We start from the raw sequence: 19083 nt of genomic DNA, 5'->3' as shown, positions 1-19083 counted from the left end.
GTTTGATTTATCTTTAATGATAAGCAAGTAATTGATGTGTTTATTGATGTTCTCTCTGATTCGATGTTTCAAATCTCTCATTCCAATCTTTGTGTTGGTCCTTCCCTTGCTAAGATTGAAGGGGGCTAATAGATAAGTAAGTACAAAATATGAATATTCATTGCATATATAGCTATAATATTTGTGGGTGTTGGTATATTAAAGAATATTTAAGTTGAGAATAATTAGGAGACTTAAGTTAACCAACTTTATATATATATGTAGGGCAATATATAATGATAATGATGGAGGTTATCACACAAAAAAATATCTACAATATATATAAGTGCATTCTATAACCATACACAAACATATATCAACTCTTTGATCTTTTGTTTTCCTGATATGTAAACTATTCATATGTATATATACACATGAATGGCCTCTGTTTAAGGACCAAACCAATTCCATATTTCTTCAAGTGCTGCATATAAATGACATTAACTACTCAATAATAATGTATAATTGCTTGGTTACAAGGGCAGTGACATTCATAGACAAGTGAAGAAACTACCTTAATCATGGCGATAACTATAAATTGGCTGTCAAATTAGGTATATGAAGTCCACATAGATGTGTGTCGAATTCTCAAAATAAGGAAAAAAATGAACAACCCTAATTTCTTTAAAACTCCCTCTCTATAATTAATAAAAAAAATATAGATTTCCCTGGTTTCATGGGCATAAATATATATATTATATCAATAAATTTCAGACCGTGTAGATATCAAGTTTCAGGGTGAGTAGAACAACACTTAATACCTGTATGAAAAGTCGGCCTTATCCTTTTAAATTTGATTCGACCTGAGGTCATGCAGAGGTAGAGCAATGTTCATTACCTTTCCGAAAGCTCGACTTTGCTCTTTGACATTTTACTTAAACTCTACTCAAACCCAGCTTAAATATAACAGCTACATATAAAATAATTAAAATCATTATGATTGGCTTAACAAGGCATCTATTGATTTTGGGTATGCCGAGATGGAGACTGGCCGTGGCTTGTCAGCCAAGCAATGTATTTCCATTTTAGGAAAGTTCTCGTAGCTCGGAATAATGGTGTTATCAAGAAGAAGAGAAAAAAGTGAAAGATGAGAAAGAAAAAGCAACGAATGGGATAGATTTTCGAATATTGTAGCCAAATGTATCCCTATGGGAATTGGGTCCATACGTGCTTTCTGATTCGGTCCCGCAGTTTAGAGTTTTGTGGCCTTAAAGGTCCTTCCCGGAGGAGGGAGGGAGGGAGGGTCAGCTGTCCTCATCTGTTTTCATATTCGAGTTACGTGTATTCTTCTCGTCTCGAGTTACCTTTCATACGTTTTGCTGTGAATATTGTCCGCCTTTGTACGAAGAAGCACCAGCATGCTGTGGAGCACTGCTTTCCGTCTTTCAGGTAATTATGGTTTCTGATGCGGACAGATCATGCAGGCGTGGGGAGCCGTTGCCACTATATTGCACCGTGGCTGTTTCATGCTGGGTTGGCTGTTCAGAAGGCTAACATGGGCCGCCCTATCAAGGTTTAAAACAATAATAAAAAAAAAAATCTGTATTTAACAATAAATAATATCAAGATAATAGATACTAAAGATTCGATGAATAAAGAATCAATAAGTTATAAATATAGTAAAAATTTGAGCCGTAGATATTGATTTTCATCACTAACAATTAGCAACGCGAAGATTCGTAAGTGTACACTCGCAATTTAAGATATAACCTGGACTAAAAATGAAAGCAGAGAAATTTATATATATGGTAAGAAAATTTACTATCAAGAAAAAGATGGCTTAAAAAACTGGAAAGGGAAAAGAGATTAGCAAAGAAAATTAGTGATAGGAGGATTGCAAGAGCTTTCATTAGCAGCACTGTCTATGATTGATAGGACTCATCTCAACCGCCCAATAGGATAGAAAAGAAAAGGACCATGTCTCTCCCTTTTCTTTCTCTTTTCCTTTTAATCCTTGGACTATTATGGTGAGTTTTAGACTATATATACAATTACAGGTGACTTCCTTCAAACTCTAGATTCCGCTCCGCTTTTCCTGTGGTTTGAACTTGACAAGGCAAATATACCTATCCCAGACCTTTCTTAACGACGGGAAGTCCCTGTCTCGCTATTTTTTTCCATCTTTCTATTGGTGAAACTGAGAAAAGGATTTCAAATTGTTTGGGATGACAAGGACCATGAAGAACCTTGCATGCAAGACTTGAATAATTACAGCACGTTAATTTGGGGGTCCATAGGAATTGCAAGGATAGGTGGTGCATGGCACTTGCAGGTTTCCTGATGGAATTCTTAAGACGAATAACTCCATCTAGTTGAGAATCAATGCAAGCAACGGTGAAGAAGACTGAAGACAGTCAAACAACATCGCCTCTGTAGCTCGTGTTGTCGTCCTGCCTGGAGAAGAAGCATATCCTTTGCAGAAAACAAAGAAGATTAGGAAGCGTTTTGGAAGGCAGCTTCTTAGATTGTCCGTCCCAGATTAATAATTTCAAAAGACAAATATATCGATCTATGTTAAAATTTTAATGAATTTGGGACATCATATTCGTGAAAAATTAATGAATTTGATGCTATTCTAAAAAGAGTGTTATATATTGTTGTGTATGGTCCCACACCATGTGATAGTGGGACCACCACATTTAATGAGAAGAGAGGCAGCTGACCAACTGTAGCATAAGATTTGAAAAGAGAAGAGAGGAGAAGAAAATCAAGAGAGAAAAAGAGAAGAAAAGGCAGCAGAGCAGCCTTCATTCTTTCTTCGATTTCCAGCTCGTTCACCGTTGGATCGGGCTGAGATTTTGACAGCAGCTTCTAGACACGTTGATCTTCATTCTGAACGGTTGGATCGAAGATTGGTGGTGTGGAAGCTGGCCGTTTTGACAGAAAACGGGGCTGTCAGTTTTGTGAGTTTTTCTCAAATAATTCTCCTTTAATCTTGTTGTAATCCGAGAATAAGTTGTTCTTGATGATATATATGTTGTATCCCTTAGTTGAATCTGAGGAAGAATGATTGTGAACCCATTATTTGTTGATAGTGGAAGGTTTTAGGGGGACTACGGGCCCGTGGGTTTTCCCGCATCGGGTTTTCCACGTTAAAAATCTTGGTGTTGATTTTGTGATTATTTGCATTATTTTTCATCATTGTTTGATTCTGTTTTACTGCACAAAGAGGGAAAGAATTGGGACTTGTGAATTGTAATTGTATTCCGCTGAATTGATCCGGGTAAATTGGTGTCCGGTTGTTCCGAATTTTCCCAACATATATATATATATAAAAAAAAAATTTAACTATCCCTATTCTTTATTTTAAATATTGTACTTACATGTTTGTATGTGGATGTTATGTAATTTGTTTGTAAATTTATTATTTCACTTGTTATTTATAATTTATAAAAGGGTAAGCTATATATAACTGGATTTTAGACGTTGAAGCCTTAAAAATAAAACAATAAACTTAATTTGATTTTTCACGAGTTTCCTCTATGATTCAACCACGATAATTAAATTCATATGGCTATTTTGTTTTCAATCAAATATAAATAATGATATTTTCAGCAATCACATTAAGAAAAAATCTATAAATCTACTTATCAAATCCTAAACTCTATGATTTATATATTCTAGAGTCATAATTAATGCCGATATGATTAAACATTAACTGCCCCATCATCATTATACTAGTTACTATTTACTTATCAGTTAGTAAATCGCATTAAGTAAACCATTAATCACCTTTTCCTGTAATGATTATTTCTTTCCTAACGACCGATCGAGCAATAGTTTATTATAGGGTTCAAGGTGTTCAAACCCTTGAGCTCTTGCACCGAATGCAACTCGTACCTGAACAAGAGATTCCACCCCATCGGTCCCTATACTATATTTTTGGATCGGTTTGATTCCATTATTAGTTTCGCAGAGATCTATCCACAAGATAAAAAAAAACTTTGCACTCGGAAATCCCATGGAACTTGAAAAATATCCCAGAACTCATCAAAAATGAAATTTGATAATTCTATTGCAAGATAGCTATTTTGCGAAAGAAAATCACTTTTTCTTATATATTTTTAAAATGTTAACATGAAAGAAATTAACACAGCAAATCAACAAATACCATCTTAGTTGTTTTTTCCTAATAGAACAAGAAATTATCGATTATTCTTCTTCTATCCTACAAATTAAACTCAAGTTTCAAATAATATCCTGGCATTCTATCATCTTACGTACATACCTTATTAACAAAAAAAAATCTTACGTACATACCTTGCGCTATGTTGGATGTGTTTACACTAGGTAGAAGGGCTTCGAGATCCTTGCTTATTTTGAACATCGCGGGGAACTTGGAGGGGGGTTGGAAAACGTGAATCTGGCTCTTTTTGAGTACAAAGACCACTAGACCAGGTGAAAAATGAAACTGGCTTTGTTTAATTTTGAGAAAAGCGAAAAAGGTGGCCTCCTTTATTCTACTTGGACTGCTAATGCAATTGAGTTTGAGCCGTCGAGGCATCACCACAAGCCCAAAACGTCATCTAGGAATCCCCAAAAGAGAAGAAAAGAAAAATAATTAAGTACGGTAGATTCTATTGACAGCATAGCAGTAAATAAAATAAAATACATACCACAAAAGAGTGTATAAATAGCTGTTGTATCTTCTTAAATTGTTGCGAAAAATAAACTAACATTCATTCAACAACTCAAACTGTATTTGCATACAAGTTGATCAGTGCTGTGCAAGAATGCCTAGGGATAGAGAACCTCTTAGTGTTGGCCGTGTTATAGGGGACGTGTTGGACCCCTTCACCAGATCTATCTCCCTCAGGGTCAATTACAATTCTAGAGAGGTTAACAATGGTTATGAGCTCAAACCCTCCCACGTTGTCAACCAGCCCAGGGTTGATATCGGTGGGGAAGATCTAAGGACCTTCTACACTCTGGTAAGCCCCGGCCATGTCCTCCTCCTTTACGCAGTAATGTTTTCGTTTTTTAGTCATTCGTCGAGCATAATTTATTCTCTGGATTCTTTGAAACCTGATGAGCGGTGAAATTCACTTCTATCTTAGGTTATGGTGGACCCTGATGCACCCAGCCCAAGTAACCCAAACCTCAGAGAATACTTGCATTGGTAACTGGCCTTTCTCTCGCACACATACACATCCACCCACTCGCGCGCGCGCGCGCGCGCACACATCTGAGCAGTGAGATTTACTTTCATGGTAGGTTAATATATGGTACTGGACGCTGATGCACCCAGCTCAAGTGACCCAAACCAAAGAGAATAAATGTATTGGTAACTGGCCTCTCCCTCACACCACACTGCATTTCAATCTCGCTATTCTAGCAGATCTAACACAAAAGTGCGAGTCAGAGAGGCATGAGAGCTTAGGCTATTAATTTGGATAGAAGAGATTCCCTGACATGATACCAAGGATGTTTTCGTCAAATGATTTGGAATTATACTATCCTCTAATCTCAACATCCTAGATCTATACATGTCAATTCTAAACTCGAAAGACTTTCGTAAGAGAGCATGTAGAAGTACTTAGTTTCAACTGGGATAGTTATTTGACAGACACCAGATTAAACACTGCATTTAAGGTGATGGTGAGTCCTTGGATGCCTGTCTCACAGACAAATCAAACCTGCTAATTATTTATAAAGCAACGTGTTTTTTTAGTATCGATTTACTCCTATCGTTCTTTAATTAATTAACCGAACCGACCATGGAACTACTTAAGAGCTCTCTAAAAATGACTTCACCTTTACGTCGACGATTACTATGGCTCAACGCATTGTATATTATCTGATATTACAACTCGTAACAGTACTCTCATAGAATTATTGGTCTGGACGGGTGACTTACGCTCATGGAAGCAAGTACTGAGCTGGGAAAAAGCTATATATATTGCATGCATTGTCCTTCATATATACCCATAAGACTACAAGAAGCCGAAAGCATACTGTAAATTCGAAGACCGTGACCTTTGTAACCCCCCTGCTTGTGATTTTCTTTCTTTTTTGATTGACAGCCTGTTCCTTTCGTTGTTTTCTATGTGTTCCATTTCTTCTTCGTTGTTTTTTTTTCCTTTCAATTTTTTTTTGAGTTGTCGTTTACTGGTGGCTCGGTGAGTAAAGCAAAACGGTGAAAGGGGGTATTCCTCGGATTGACTAGGATTTTTTTAGGATGTCGGGTCCTACAAGTACGATGATAATGGGCAGCAATATCGAGCAACCTTTTTGGTTCCTCGGAATTTACATATTTTCCTATTCACTAATTTTTTATTTGAATACGGTCAAGAGACAAATCTTGTTTGCATGCCTTTAACTGAATAACCTTATAGCCAGGTCACCTTCATGTCAGAGCTTTACAACGTGCCATCAGATGATCCACTGTGCCATGATGTATCTAAATTATGCATGTTTGAATGGAGGATAGATTTTTAAATTCTCACGTAAAAATAAAAAATTATATGAAGACAAAGGTTTCATTTCCTAACAATTTTGCCATTTCGCTTTCACTGGAAACGAACAAATTAACATTATATTAAAAACAATGCTTGGCTGATATGAAAATATCAAATCAGCCCGTGCCTGAAGCACACGCGTACGTATAGATACATATGAACCATTAATTATTATAAATCTAAAACGCGCGGGGATTCTGGGCATGCATCCCCTTACATGTTACTTTAAACGTACTGTTTGCATTTTCAGTTGAACAAGAGCTGGGATTGAGTTACTGCCTTCTGACATGAACTTGCAGGTTGGTGACTGATATTCCAGCAACTACCGGGGCAAACTTTGGTGAGTATGCTTGCTTTAGTATATTATTAAAAGACTAGAAAATTCCATGAGGACCCTTTCAATCTTTTCTGTGTGGAGGATTGGTGGAGAGGGACATTAACTACACGGAACATATTCTGATTTTGTTGTAGAGCATCTTGGTTGCCAGGACAACATTATTCTCCCAAATATGATTCCTAATGATCCTATTTCAGTGAATATTTTGCTGGCGAATGGTTGGATGAAAATTTAATTGCGCAGTGGTCCTTTTCCACCAATGCTCTTTTAGATGGTCTTAGCTATATCTGCAACAGAATTACTTTTTAGAAAGCGTTACTTCTTAAAAGGCCTAGTTGAAAAATGTCATTGCTATAATATGTCTCATAATAATCACGTTTCAGCAGCATGTAGATTAATCTTAGCAGTACTTAGATGGATGTTGCCGGGTCTAATTTAAATTGAATCGATGCTGCATTCATCAGCTAATACCATAATAATATTTACAACAGAGCCGCTAACACATCTAGAGTTTGTAGTTGTTATATTCTCACGATAACATGATGTCAGCGGGTTAGGGCAGAACCATGAATTATTTCTGTCCTGAACTATTAAATAAATATATTAATTTTTTTAAGGTTAATTATTAACTTATGTATATAAATTTTTAAAATTAACAATAAAATTAAAATTAAAATATACTATCTAAAATATAAAAAAATAAATTTAAAAGTTAAAAATAAACTTACTATTGAAGTTATATTCTTCGATGTTTTGTGGAATACAATTCATCTATAATCAAATCTAAATCGATATTGTAACAACCCTTCAACCAAAATAAAATAACAATCTCATGTCAACTAAAAAATAAAGTAATTAAATTTTTTTTTCCTCATTCAATTCCTTCTTTCTTCACTTGACTCTTTCTTAAATTAGTGTTTTATAAGTTGAACTTTGTAAATTTACTAAGTTATTCTTTCACTTTTTTTTTTAGATTTTTTTATATTTTTCCCTTACTTTTCTCTCTTTCTATCTCACCTTTTTCTTTTCTCTCTTTTTCTATGCTACTTTTGTCTAGTCACTAACATGTAAAAGCAAGGAAGAGCTAATTTGTTTTATTTTTTGATAACAAATAACTATTTTATCCATAATGAGTCGTTTTGCTTTTATTTTAACAGTTTTTTTTTATTAGCACTGCTAAGATCTATTTATTTTAAAATTTTAACCAGATTTTCTTTAATATATTTTAAGATTTCTTGTAAAATTTTAACTTAATCTAATGGTCAGATTGAAAATTATATCTAATAACGTAAAACTGGTTAACTTGTGATTTTTCATTAAAATTCTAAAATTCTTCAAAAATTCTAAGAATTTAACCCAAACTAAAATATCATATTAAAAAGCTCCGTATAAATCTTTAGAATCTTTTAATCACTCAATTAAAAAGTACAAGTTATTTTTATATAAAACTAAACAAAAAATATTGATAAAACATGAATTAGAGCCCATCCAACCCCTTAACATGGCTTCATTGGTTGGAGGCTACGATGAAACACTGAGATTTCTTAGGCAAGTAGCTAGCATTGTCTATTTCATTTCCAGTCACGGTCAATGCAATTTTATAAAAGGCAAGAGAATGTGTGAATGAGAATTCTGGAGGGCAAAGACAGTGAAAGGATTATTGTGGACGTACGTAGCCATATTGTATGCGTTCCAGCTAATTACTGCACTTGGTGCGGTTGTCTTTGTTGATTAGGAAAATAAACTCAATCTGATGTGCGGAGGTTGATCCTAAGTAATATACCATTTTACTATATGCTCTTTTTATTTTTATTTTGTGTTGTTTCGTATATACAATGAACTAAGCATGTATTGGTAATTTGTTTAGGGCAAGAGGTTGTGTGCTACGAGAGCCCAAGGCCGACAGCGGGAATTCATCGGTTTGTTTTTGTGTTGTTTCGGCAACTAGGCAGGCAAACAGTGTATGCCCCTGGGTGGCGACAGAATTTCAACACCAGGGACTTTGCTGAACTCTACAATCTAGGGTCGCCAGTGGCTGCTGTTTATTTCAACTGCCAGAGGGAGAGTGGCTCCGGTGGAAGGAGACCATGAGAGAAAGGTTCCCTTCAATCCCGATGGTGGAAGGACGGAGGACTAGTCAATCCCGATGGTGGAAGGACGGAGGACTGGCCTCTCTCTCTTTCTCTCTCTCTCTATATATATATATATATATGGCTGCTTATACAATATTATCTAGCTTCCGCCATGATCCCTAATGAAATTGTCTAATTACATCAAGATATCAATAAAATAGGGAAACTATGAGTATTGCAGGTATCGAGATCGCTACATCTCTCCCCGCCTTTTATAGTACGTGTCGCAATTCTGTCCACTCATTTTGGAGTGGATGATAAATGATAAGAACCCCGTCAAAATAATAAAAATGGAGAATGGATGACTGTAATTAAACCACTTTTATTATCGAAATCTCGGCTTTGTATTTGATTTTTTTTCTAGTGCTGTTTTTTTTAAAAAAAGTTGAGATAGGGGATTAAAAACCCCAAAAATTTAAATTAAATGAGTAGATATAGATGTAATCAGATCATAATATAAAATTAAATATAATCTCGAATTAAAGTCATTAAATATCAGGTGGTCCAGATAAATTAAGCTTTTAGATAACTCAAGATTAGCTAATCCGGCATGTTGCTGAATTGGCTTTTATGTATACATGTTGAATTAAAACTTATCATCATGTAGTTATTAACTCTTTATCTTTGTTCACTAATGTTTAGTCTGCGTCAACTTTCACTTTATTCATTATAATTAATTTTGATAAAATCTTCGATGGACGAACATATCAGAGAATTACTTGAAAAAACTCAACATTACAATTAAATGATGTTTTTAAGGTAAAGTTTACTAGGACTGTGTGAATACTTATGCCATGTTTATTTTATAAAAAGTAATTTTTGAGAATTTAATTTTTAACTTGTTTTATATTTATTTATTATTAAAAAAATTAATAAATAAAAAATATTTTCTGATCAACAAAAAACACTTTATAATTAATAAAAAATACTTTTTAGTCAAGAAAAAAATTTAACTTGATTTTCAGGAAAGTGTTTTTTTTTTTACTATATTTGTTTTCCAGAAAGTGATTTTTGAAAAATTACTTTTCCAAATTTCTTGTGTTTATTTATTGTTAGAAAAGTGATAGATAAAAAACACTTTCCAGTTAATGGAAAATTTGTAAAAAATTTAAAAATATCATTATTTGCTGATTATATCAAAATTGATTTGTAAACTTTTGATTGTTTTGTATATTTTATTTTGAATATTTATTTTTCAATTCATCTCTTAAAATTTAATTTTTAAATTAACTTTGGTTCATATTTTTGTAATTGCTATATGACTTTTTCTTTTAATTTTTTTATTGATTTTTTGTATTTATCAAATTTTATTCTTATTTTTTTATTATTACTTATTTTTTAAAAATAATTTATGAAATGTTGATTATTATTATTTTAATTTCTCATCTTTTATTTTTTTTATTTTTTTAGATTTGATCTTTATTATTTTGATTATTATTTATTTTATTTTATATAATTTATAAAATTATATATTTTTTAATTTCATTTTCATTCAACTATTTAATTTGTAAGATTTTTTTTTATTATTTTAATAAACTTGAGAAAAATAAAATATTAATATTTTTTTAATTTATTTTTCATGACATAATCAGGCATTAAAAATTATTTTTTATTTTATTTTTTATTAAAATACTAAATATCCAAAAATAATTTATTTTTTCAAAATTTATTTTTTTAAAAAAACCTGTTTTTCAGTAAATAAATATGTCCCTAGTATCTTTTATTCCAGATTTTATCTCTCCTCGTCAAGGTGTACTTTTCATGTATAATCTCATTTATTCCAGGTTATTATGTTGTTTTGCAAATGGCGAGGAAACTCCCAGAGCACCTGATCTTTAAAGTGTATTGTCTTTCTTTTCACCATGTCATTTTACAGTCGCTGGTCAAATCGCATGGTGATTTGAGTGATGATGCACACGTTACTCCCTTTGAATGGAAGCTGTCGTTTTCTTAAGGCATCTGTGGCCTTCTCTCGATGCAACACAACACGCCCGTAATCTTGTAACTAATTTTTAAAATCTTTTTTCAGTTGCGTTAATCAAATTTTAAATTTATTTTTAAAGATTTATCAATTTAAATTTTATAAATTTTATAAATATTAAAATTTTACGTGATGTGTTGTTACTTCTTATGCTTTAAAGTTTAATCAGTCTCAATCTCTGATAAAATCAAGATTTTAGATTCTTGCCAATCTATCTAGAGCTAGCCTGGGTACAGGGCTGGATTTTCCCGGAGAAATTTAACACGGGTGTTAAATGAAGAGCTAAAAAGTTAATATTTTAGTTTTTCTTTTCAGAAAAGCTAAATAAAATGTTATAATGTATTTTTCTTTCTATAAATACTATTATTATATATCTTTTAAAAAAATTAAAAAAAATAAAAAATAAATAAATAAAATATAATCATAAAAAAATAACATTAAAATTATTTAAAAAATAAAACACTTATTTATTCCATTACAATATAATTAACTTTTCAAATAAATTTTTCTCATTGAAGTATTCATAGTAAAAAAAACTATATTTAAACTATTTAAAATATTATTTAAAAAAAATAAATTGTTAATATTTTTTTAATAGCATAAATATAGTTGTTTATTATTATTATACAATGATTAGAAGTAAATATATTTAGAATACCGGATTGTATTTTAATATATCTCACATATAATTATTTTAATAATATGATATGACTTTGTTAATTTGATTAGTTTTAAATTTTTTTAATTAATTTAATAATAAATAAAAAAAATTTAAATAAATTCGTTAAACTCATAACAAGGTAATAAAACCAAGATAAATTTATACAATAAAAAAATATGTTTTTAAAAGGGTGAAAAAATAGTGAAAAAAATACTATTATAATAAATAATATTTTATAAAATTTTGATATTTTTACAAAATATACAGGAATAACATTTTTGCGAGAAACCCCTTATAACGAGCCTAATAAGAAGAGTCAGGACTTAGCAGTGTTTTCATATCCAAGACTTCATGTTCAACTCTTGCCAATGCAAACAATTCCACGGACCCATTACATATGGACATGATTTAACTGTATTGTGCTTACAAGAAGTTTCCTGTGGAGGGCTTGTGAATCCCCAGAATTAGTCGGGTCTCAGCCCATATATCCGGTACCGATCCAGAAAAACATGGCAAGAGAAATTGTGTTTTGGTATTTTATCCAGTATTCATCTTGGAAGACGGAAAATAAGCATAGAAAAATGAAAATTAGTATTTTTGATTTTTCATTTAGCACGTCCCTCGAAGATGCAAGGTATAAAATCTGGGCCGATAACTGTTAAAAATGAAAAGAATAAATCCAGTTGTATTGGATTTGGGCTCAAGCCTTACTGGACACACACTTTAAAGACAAATATGATTTGGAGTTGGGCTTATATAACATTTTTAAGACGAATAATCATACCTTTCTCTATTTAATATAATAAAAATAAATAAAATGACAATAATCATACCTTTCCCTAAAGATTGGGATTTCGATTTGGAGCGAAGGCAATGGCCGAAGTGGCGAAGATGGCAATCGACGGCGAAGATGAGTCCCAACCGAACGGCCAAGATCAACCAAAGAAGACCCTGAAGAGAAAGCGAGCAACATTAACACCAAAACAGCAGCAACACCTTTTGAACATAAGAGGTGAACAGAAAGGAGCCAAGATCAAGGAATTAAAGAGAGAAATGAAAGGGCTATTTGGGTATTACAAAGAAACGACGAGTCAAAGAATGGGTTTTGGGTTTGGTGTAGATTTGAGTGGAAATGAGTGCAGTAATGTGAATGCGATGGTGGGTTAGTAATGGAAGAGAGTGGCATGTCGTTTACCAAATTGGTGGAGGAAATTTACAAGAAGCCTGTGAAAATGAGTGGGAATTTGACTGTTGCGGTAGTGAAAAATGCTGTGTTGTTCGTTGATCAAAGAGTAATGTACGGTGTGCCTAATGTTGATGCTGATATTTTGGAGGACGAGACTCATTGTTGTCTCTGGTACTGGGAGGTTTTTATTTTTATTTCATTTTATTATTTTTAGCCTCTTACGTGTTTATTGCTTGTGCTTAATCTTGCTACTTGTTTAATAATTTGATTTGTGTACTTGTTGTAGACAAGCGACTTCAAGCTAATGCCGAAATCTGTCCATGGAGCATTGAAAATTAGGCGCGAGTGTCGGAAAGAGATTCATGACAGGATTGCTGCTGTTTCTGGTAATACATGTGCGATTAGATTTTTGTAGTCCCTTCGAGTCTGTTTGCAAGTAGTGGTAAATGCATGAGGTGGCTGGGTTAGTGGACAATGCTTCTCTAGCTCTGTGCAATAATCGTGACTAAAAATGCTTGGGCAGCTGCCATTCTTTAAATTTTATGAATCCGTGACTTTTATTGTGTACATATATTTGCTGAAAATATTTTTTTTTAAGGTAAATTATAAAAAAATAAATCATTTTTTAATATTTATTAATATAATAAAAATAAATTTAAAAATATTTTTTAGTATTTTGTTATATCATAGAAAATAAATTGTGAAATAATTTATTAATATTTTATTTTTTCAGATTTATTAAAATAATAAGAAATAATTCTTACAAATTAAAAAGTTGAATGAAAATAAAATTAAAAAAAATATAATTTTATAAATTATTTCAAATAAAATAAATAATAATCAAAATTAAATTTAAAAAATTAAAAAATTAAAAGATAAAAAATTAAAAAAATAATAATTAATATTTCATAAATTATTTTAAATAAAATAAATAATAATTAAAAGGATAAGGATTAAATTTAATAGTTAAAAAATTTCAATTAAAAAATAATAAGAAAAAAGTAAATAATTAAAGTTAATATAAAAAATAAATTCTAAAAGAATGAAATTAAAAAATAAATATTTAAAATAAAATATATATAGCAATTAAAAATTTGAGAATCGAATTTGATATAATCAACAAATAATATAATATTTTTAAATTTTACATAATTTTTGAAAAGAATTTTTCACTCAAAATAAAAAGAAAAATATTTTTTTAAAAATTAAGTTAATTTTTTTTAATTAAAAAGTGTTTTTTTTTAATAACTTTTTTAATTATAAATAAATACAAAAATTTTTAAAAAATAATATATAAAAAATCAATTTTCAACAAACAAACACATAACAAACACATAGTTAATATAAATAAGATTTAACTGTACGAAACATGTGCTTTAGTGTCGCTGAAGTCTGAACAGACACCTTAATTAGATCATGCAGGTCATTGATACCTTGTCACCATTTTGCTTTTCTTACCTTTGTGACTTGGTTGCTAGAGTTAAAAGGTGTGAGATTGCAGAATGAATAATAAGTGAAAATTACTCCTCGACATGCCGCCTACCTACTGTACAGTATGGACTGTTTCGGTGATATAAAACCTTGTACTTTCTTGTGGTTATAATGTCACTACTGACGTTTTTGTTTCATTTTTCAGAAATGATAACTGCATTACAAAAGCTAGAGACTGATCAAAATTACGAGAGTGATTTAATAAAATCATCAGGGAAGCTTGGTAAAGTTTTAACAGAGTCAGACATTCGATTGATGATTGATGGCTTGTTACAGAAGAATGGAGCAGAGATGTATGTATCTAAGAAGGCTCTATTTTTCGAGTACTTCAAATAATGCTTTTTTTTTTTAATTAAATATTGAAGTGTCATTGTAGAGCTGACAAGGAAGCAAAACAAGAAGAGAAACTGCTCGTCAAGCAATTGAAGAAAAATAAACTAGAAGAGGAAAAGGAGAAAAAAAGGATGGACCTTGAACTTCAAAAGAAAAGGAGACAAACTGTATGTTCAATCCGAACAATGTTTCTTGGGTCATACTATCCATTCAAAATGAAATATTTATTCCATTTTCTTTCATACAGTTGTGCGCGAGAATTTTTTTGCTAAATTTTGTAATATTTTTGCAGTTTGTTGTTATATTCATATTATTCATTGAATTTATTCCAGGAAAAGGAGCAAAAGCGATTGCAAGAGGAGGCAGAAAAGGACGAACGGCGTCGTGAAAGGGAAGAGTCTGAAATTAAGAGACAGTTGAAAAGGCAGCAAGAGGAAGTTGAGAAGGAACAGCGGCGCAAAGAGAAGGAAGAAGCTGAGTTGAAAAGGCGAGTTGCTGTACAGAAGCAAGCTTCAATGATGGAACGCTTTCTAAAAAGAAGCAAAAGTAATCCACCATGTCATAATGACCAGACTTCAACTAAAGCAACCACTTTTGATTCATCAAGCAAAGAGAGTAAAAGGATTGCTGAGGCGATTACTCAACTGATGGACTGTGCTCTTCATCAAATTATATCATTACAGCTGATGACATTCGCAAGTAGGGTTTGCACTCCCCAGCCTGCCCTCCTCACCTTTTTGCCTACAGTGACTTAACCTTCCTGAGCAGATGAATTTCTGATGACTGGCACTGATTCATTTTGCAGGTCACTTATCTTCTTGGTTTCATTTGGGTTTCTCTATCCGTGCCAACAGAAAGCGGCATTGGAGCATCCGCAGGAAGCCTAAGACTGGACTGTTCACGGAACTAAAGCTAACTGCTATTAGGGACCCAACTCATAATGATGATTCAAGTGCAGAGAAGCTTGATAATGGATGGGGACATCAAACTTCTGATGACAGATCTTGCAGTGATGTTAGGAAGTGTAACCGGATGACAGATCGTGCGGTGATGTTAGGAAGTGTAACCGGAGGAAGCAATTGTTGCAGGTTGATAAGAGCCATAGACCTGCATTTTATGGCATCTGGCCTAAGAAAAGGTAAGCTCCTCTCTCATAGGATTGTATCATGCTACTCAATATAAAGACAGAAGAGTTTAGGGAGTGTAGTGATTTCTACTGGAAGTGCTTAAATGATTACACTATTTAGTATGTCTTCTCTGGTAATTATGGTTAGGCCACTATTCTCTGTTTTCTAGAAAGATTTCTATGTAATTATTGAATTTATTTTCAGTGTTAGTGGAATAAACACATTAACTCTCATTCATTTTGTTTCATATTTTATTATAAATCACTGCTTTTGTTATGCAAAATGCCTATGTCTTAAATTCAAAGATTCAAGGGCAAAATGCTTTGTCTTTTAAAGAAAAAGTAATCCTGTTTGATGAGGTGAAGTTAAGGGTGTAAAGCTTGGTGTATTTTTGGAAGCTCCAGGTGCAAAAGCCCCCGCCCCCCACCCATTTTCATTAAATCTTGTAAACCTTACATTTGATGGTGTTTGGTCAACATCTTGTTATTAGTACCTGCTCTATCTTTTGAGCTAATTGCCTAAAGCCACGGCTTTTTTAATTTTTTTCCTCAGGTTTTGTTGCCTTATAGAGTTCTTGTATTTTAAACTGCTTGCTTTACCTTGTTTGGGTATGTTCATGCCTTGCTATTAGTGCCTAGGTTCTCCAAGACCTTTGTGCTTAAGGCACCTAGGGCTATTAAGACAGTGTTTTTGTCTGCTTGGTTGCAAGAGGTGGAAATTCAATGCTATTTTTTGTTTTTTTTTCAGGCTGTCCTATCTGTAATGTTTAGGTCCATACCAATTGTGAACTCGTGTTGATTTTCCAGTGAATGTAAATTGTAGGTTTAGTGTCATTTTCTTGTCAATCCTCACCATTGAAGGTATTGATTAGAAACTTGGGCTGCATTTGGTTATGTGTTAATGGACTGTTATGCTATTTTTTCAGTCATGCTGTTGGACCGTGCCATCCATTCAGGAGGGATCCAGACTTAGATTATAACGTTGACAGTGATGAAGAATGGGAAGAGGTACTGAGTTTTCTATTCAAAGAACAACTGGAATTGAAACTATGATTTACTGATGATATTGTTGTTCTGCAGGAGGATCCTGGTGAACGCCTCTCGGATTGTGATAAGGATGATGGAGAAGAAATCTTAGAGGAAGAATATTCAAAAGCTGATGAAGAAGAAGAGAGTGAAGATGGTTTTTTTGTACCTGATGGGTATCTCTCAGAAAATGAGGTAATAAAATGAGATTCTGGGGTAATTCTGGAGTTGGAACTTGCTTTACTGGGCTATAGTTGTTCGATGCAATCCATAAGTCTGAGTTGCTGACATAAAATGACAATGACTCAGATAATTTCATGCATCCCCGTCTCTGGATTGCATCCAGTGTTCCTTTCATAGTATCTGGAATTGATGACCCATAAGCACGTAACTGCATAAAGACCTATTAAGCTAGATGTTTAATGGTCAAAATTGACAATCCCTCCTCTCTTTTCAAGTGCATTTAATGCTTCCTTGCTTTAAGGCACTGACCTCTGCACAACTATCAGTGCACCTGCTATGCAGTAGCATTTAGGTTTTCAAAGCAATTTAAACTTATGTCAAATCTTAACTCGTCCAGAGGCCACCAGGAGAACCAATAGCCATAAACTTTTATTGTAGCCAAGGGAAATGCTTGTTTATGAAATTTTAATTGCCTTTTAAATGCAGGGAGTACAGCTTGACAGAATGGACACTAATCTGTCAGTGGAGGAGGCCAGAAGCTCACCTTGTTGCAAGCAAGACTTACAGAGTGAGGAGTTCTGTACATTGCTGAAACAGCAGAAATATTTGAACAATTTCACCGATAATGCCCTTAGGAAAAATCATCCCTTGATTATGTTGAATCTAATGCATGAGAAGGATGCATTCTTAGTGGCTGATGATCTTGGTGACATTCCTAAAGTTGAAAAAAATGTGTTTGCAAGCACTCAGCATCCGAGCATTCCCTGGTGGACCGCAAATGGAGATATCCTTGGATGTGTCACCTGAAAATCATGATGATTGCCTGTCAAATGCCAAGCCCAGTGCTACACTTATCCCAACTATGATTACTCTACAAGACTCAGATATGCCTTTAGTCGTAAGTTGTGCTTTTGAATTGTGTTAAGCATACCTCCTAAGATTTCTGACAGTATGCATTAATAATAATCTGGACATGTTTATAGTTTGCCTTCAATTATGTTATGACTGCGGCCCATGGTTTGCAGCTTACTGTAATCGTTATGAATTTTCAGGTGCTCGCTATTCAGTCTTGCTCGCAAAGTATGAATAAAGTGGTTGAATCACTGCATCAGAAATCCCCCCGTCTTAAAGTCGCAATTAAGAAACAAAATTCGTGAGATGTCAGATTTTGTGGGTAATCGTTGGCAGGTTAATGGCTTTCTGAAATATTGTATCATTCCCATTTTACAGATGAGGATCTACCTGTTAAGGACACTAATGATGTTTTGATTATTGATAAAAGCTTTTGATTATTGAAATTATTTACGCACGTCCTTTAACAGTCTGGACCTCTGTTCAATGGTTCAATAAAAAGAAATACCTTAGTTCAGCATCACCCAATTCTTCTTGGTTTATGGATTTAGGGTGTTGGCGTTATAAGAAAGAAGTTTTGGACGGGGTTGGCGTTAGAATTTCACCAGGTATGTATGCGTTCATGTCTTCAGCGAGTTAAATCTTGTTGCGATACTCTATTACTAAAACCCTTGTTCTTTTTAATGAGCAGAAAAGCTCGACTCCTAATGGGTAAAAGGGCAGAGGATGAAAGACATTTCTATATTCTGTTGAGAGGTGCTTGCCTCATGCTGGTAAAAGCTCGACTCCTAATGGGTCCTCGCCTCCTTCGCTTAAACATGGTTTAGTTGCTGAGGGGCCAGCAAATATGCATGGACGGCCATCCATGGCCTTCTTTTCTGGATCATCTTTGGCCTTTCAGTTTTTTCTCCTCAAAATTTTCCCCACATTTTGGCCACTTTCTGTGGCATGTAATTACAAATCATCTCAAGAAACTCAGCATTAGTAAAGTTCTTGTTGTAAATCATACAGTTGAATATAAGGTGATAAAGCTTTTGGCTTAACCAGTACCTTGATCTTGATGAATATTCAAGTAGGCTAAAGACTCTGGTGAAACAATCTTATTTGAAAACCCGACAACTTCTGTGTTCTAAAAAGGTTTTCACAAGACTGACTTGTGTTTGAAACATGCATTTCGGATAATAGAGTTAGTGGGTTTTTCTCTCTAAAAGTCCATGGATGCTCTGGTAATATTCTACTATATGTTGTTCAGAAAGATACTGGTATTCTTGGTGCATT

At 33.2% G+C, this 19083-nt stretch overlaps 1 protein-coding gene and 1 pseudogene across 1 annotated transcript; both read left to right on the top strand.

Moving 5' to 3' along the window:
- Window positions 1–4715: 4715 nt before the first annotated feature.
- On the top strand, window positions 4716–8971 carry LOC105118592 (protein HEADING DATE 3A-like). Its single transcript, XM_011016566.1, has 4 exons — window positions 4716–4970; window positions 5097–5158; window positions 6797–6837; window positions 8702–8971. Exons 1-4 carry the CDS (start codon window positions 4773–4775, stop codon window positions 8923–8925), a joined length of 525 nt encoding a protein of 174 aa, XP_011014868.1. The 5' UTR covers window positions 4716–4772; the 3' UTR covers window positions 8926–8971.
- Window positions 8972–12418: 3447 nt separating this feature from the next.
- LOC105118584 (chromatin assembly factor 1 subunit FAS1-like) lies at window positions 12419–18848 on the top strand (annotated as a pseudogene).
- Window positions 18849–19083: the final 235 nt, after the last annotated feature.

The sequence above is a fragment of the Populus euphratica genome, unplaced genomic scaffold (genome assembly GCF_000495115.2).
Source record: "Populus euphratica unplaced genomic scaffold, PopEup_1.0 scaffold5.1, whole genome shotgun sequence".
NCBI lineage: Eukaryota > Viridiplantae > Streptophyta > Magnoliopsida > Malpighiales > Salicaceae > Populus > Populus euphratica.
Note: the sequence above shows the minus strand (reverse complement) of the source record. Positions and strands in the feature narration are given on the sequence as shown.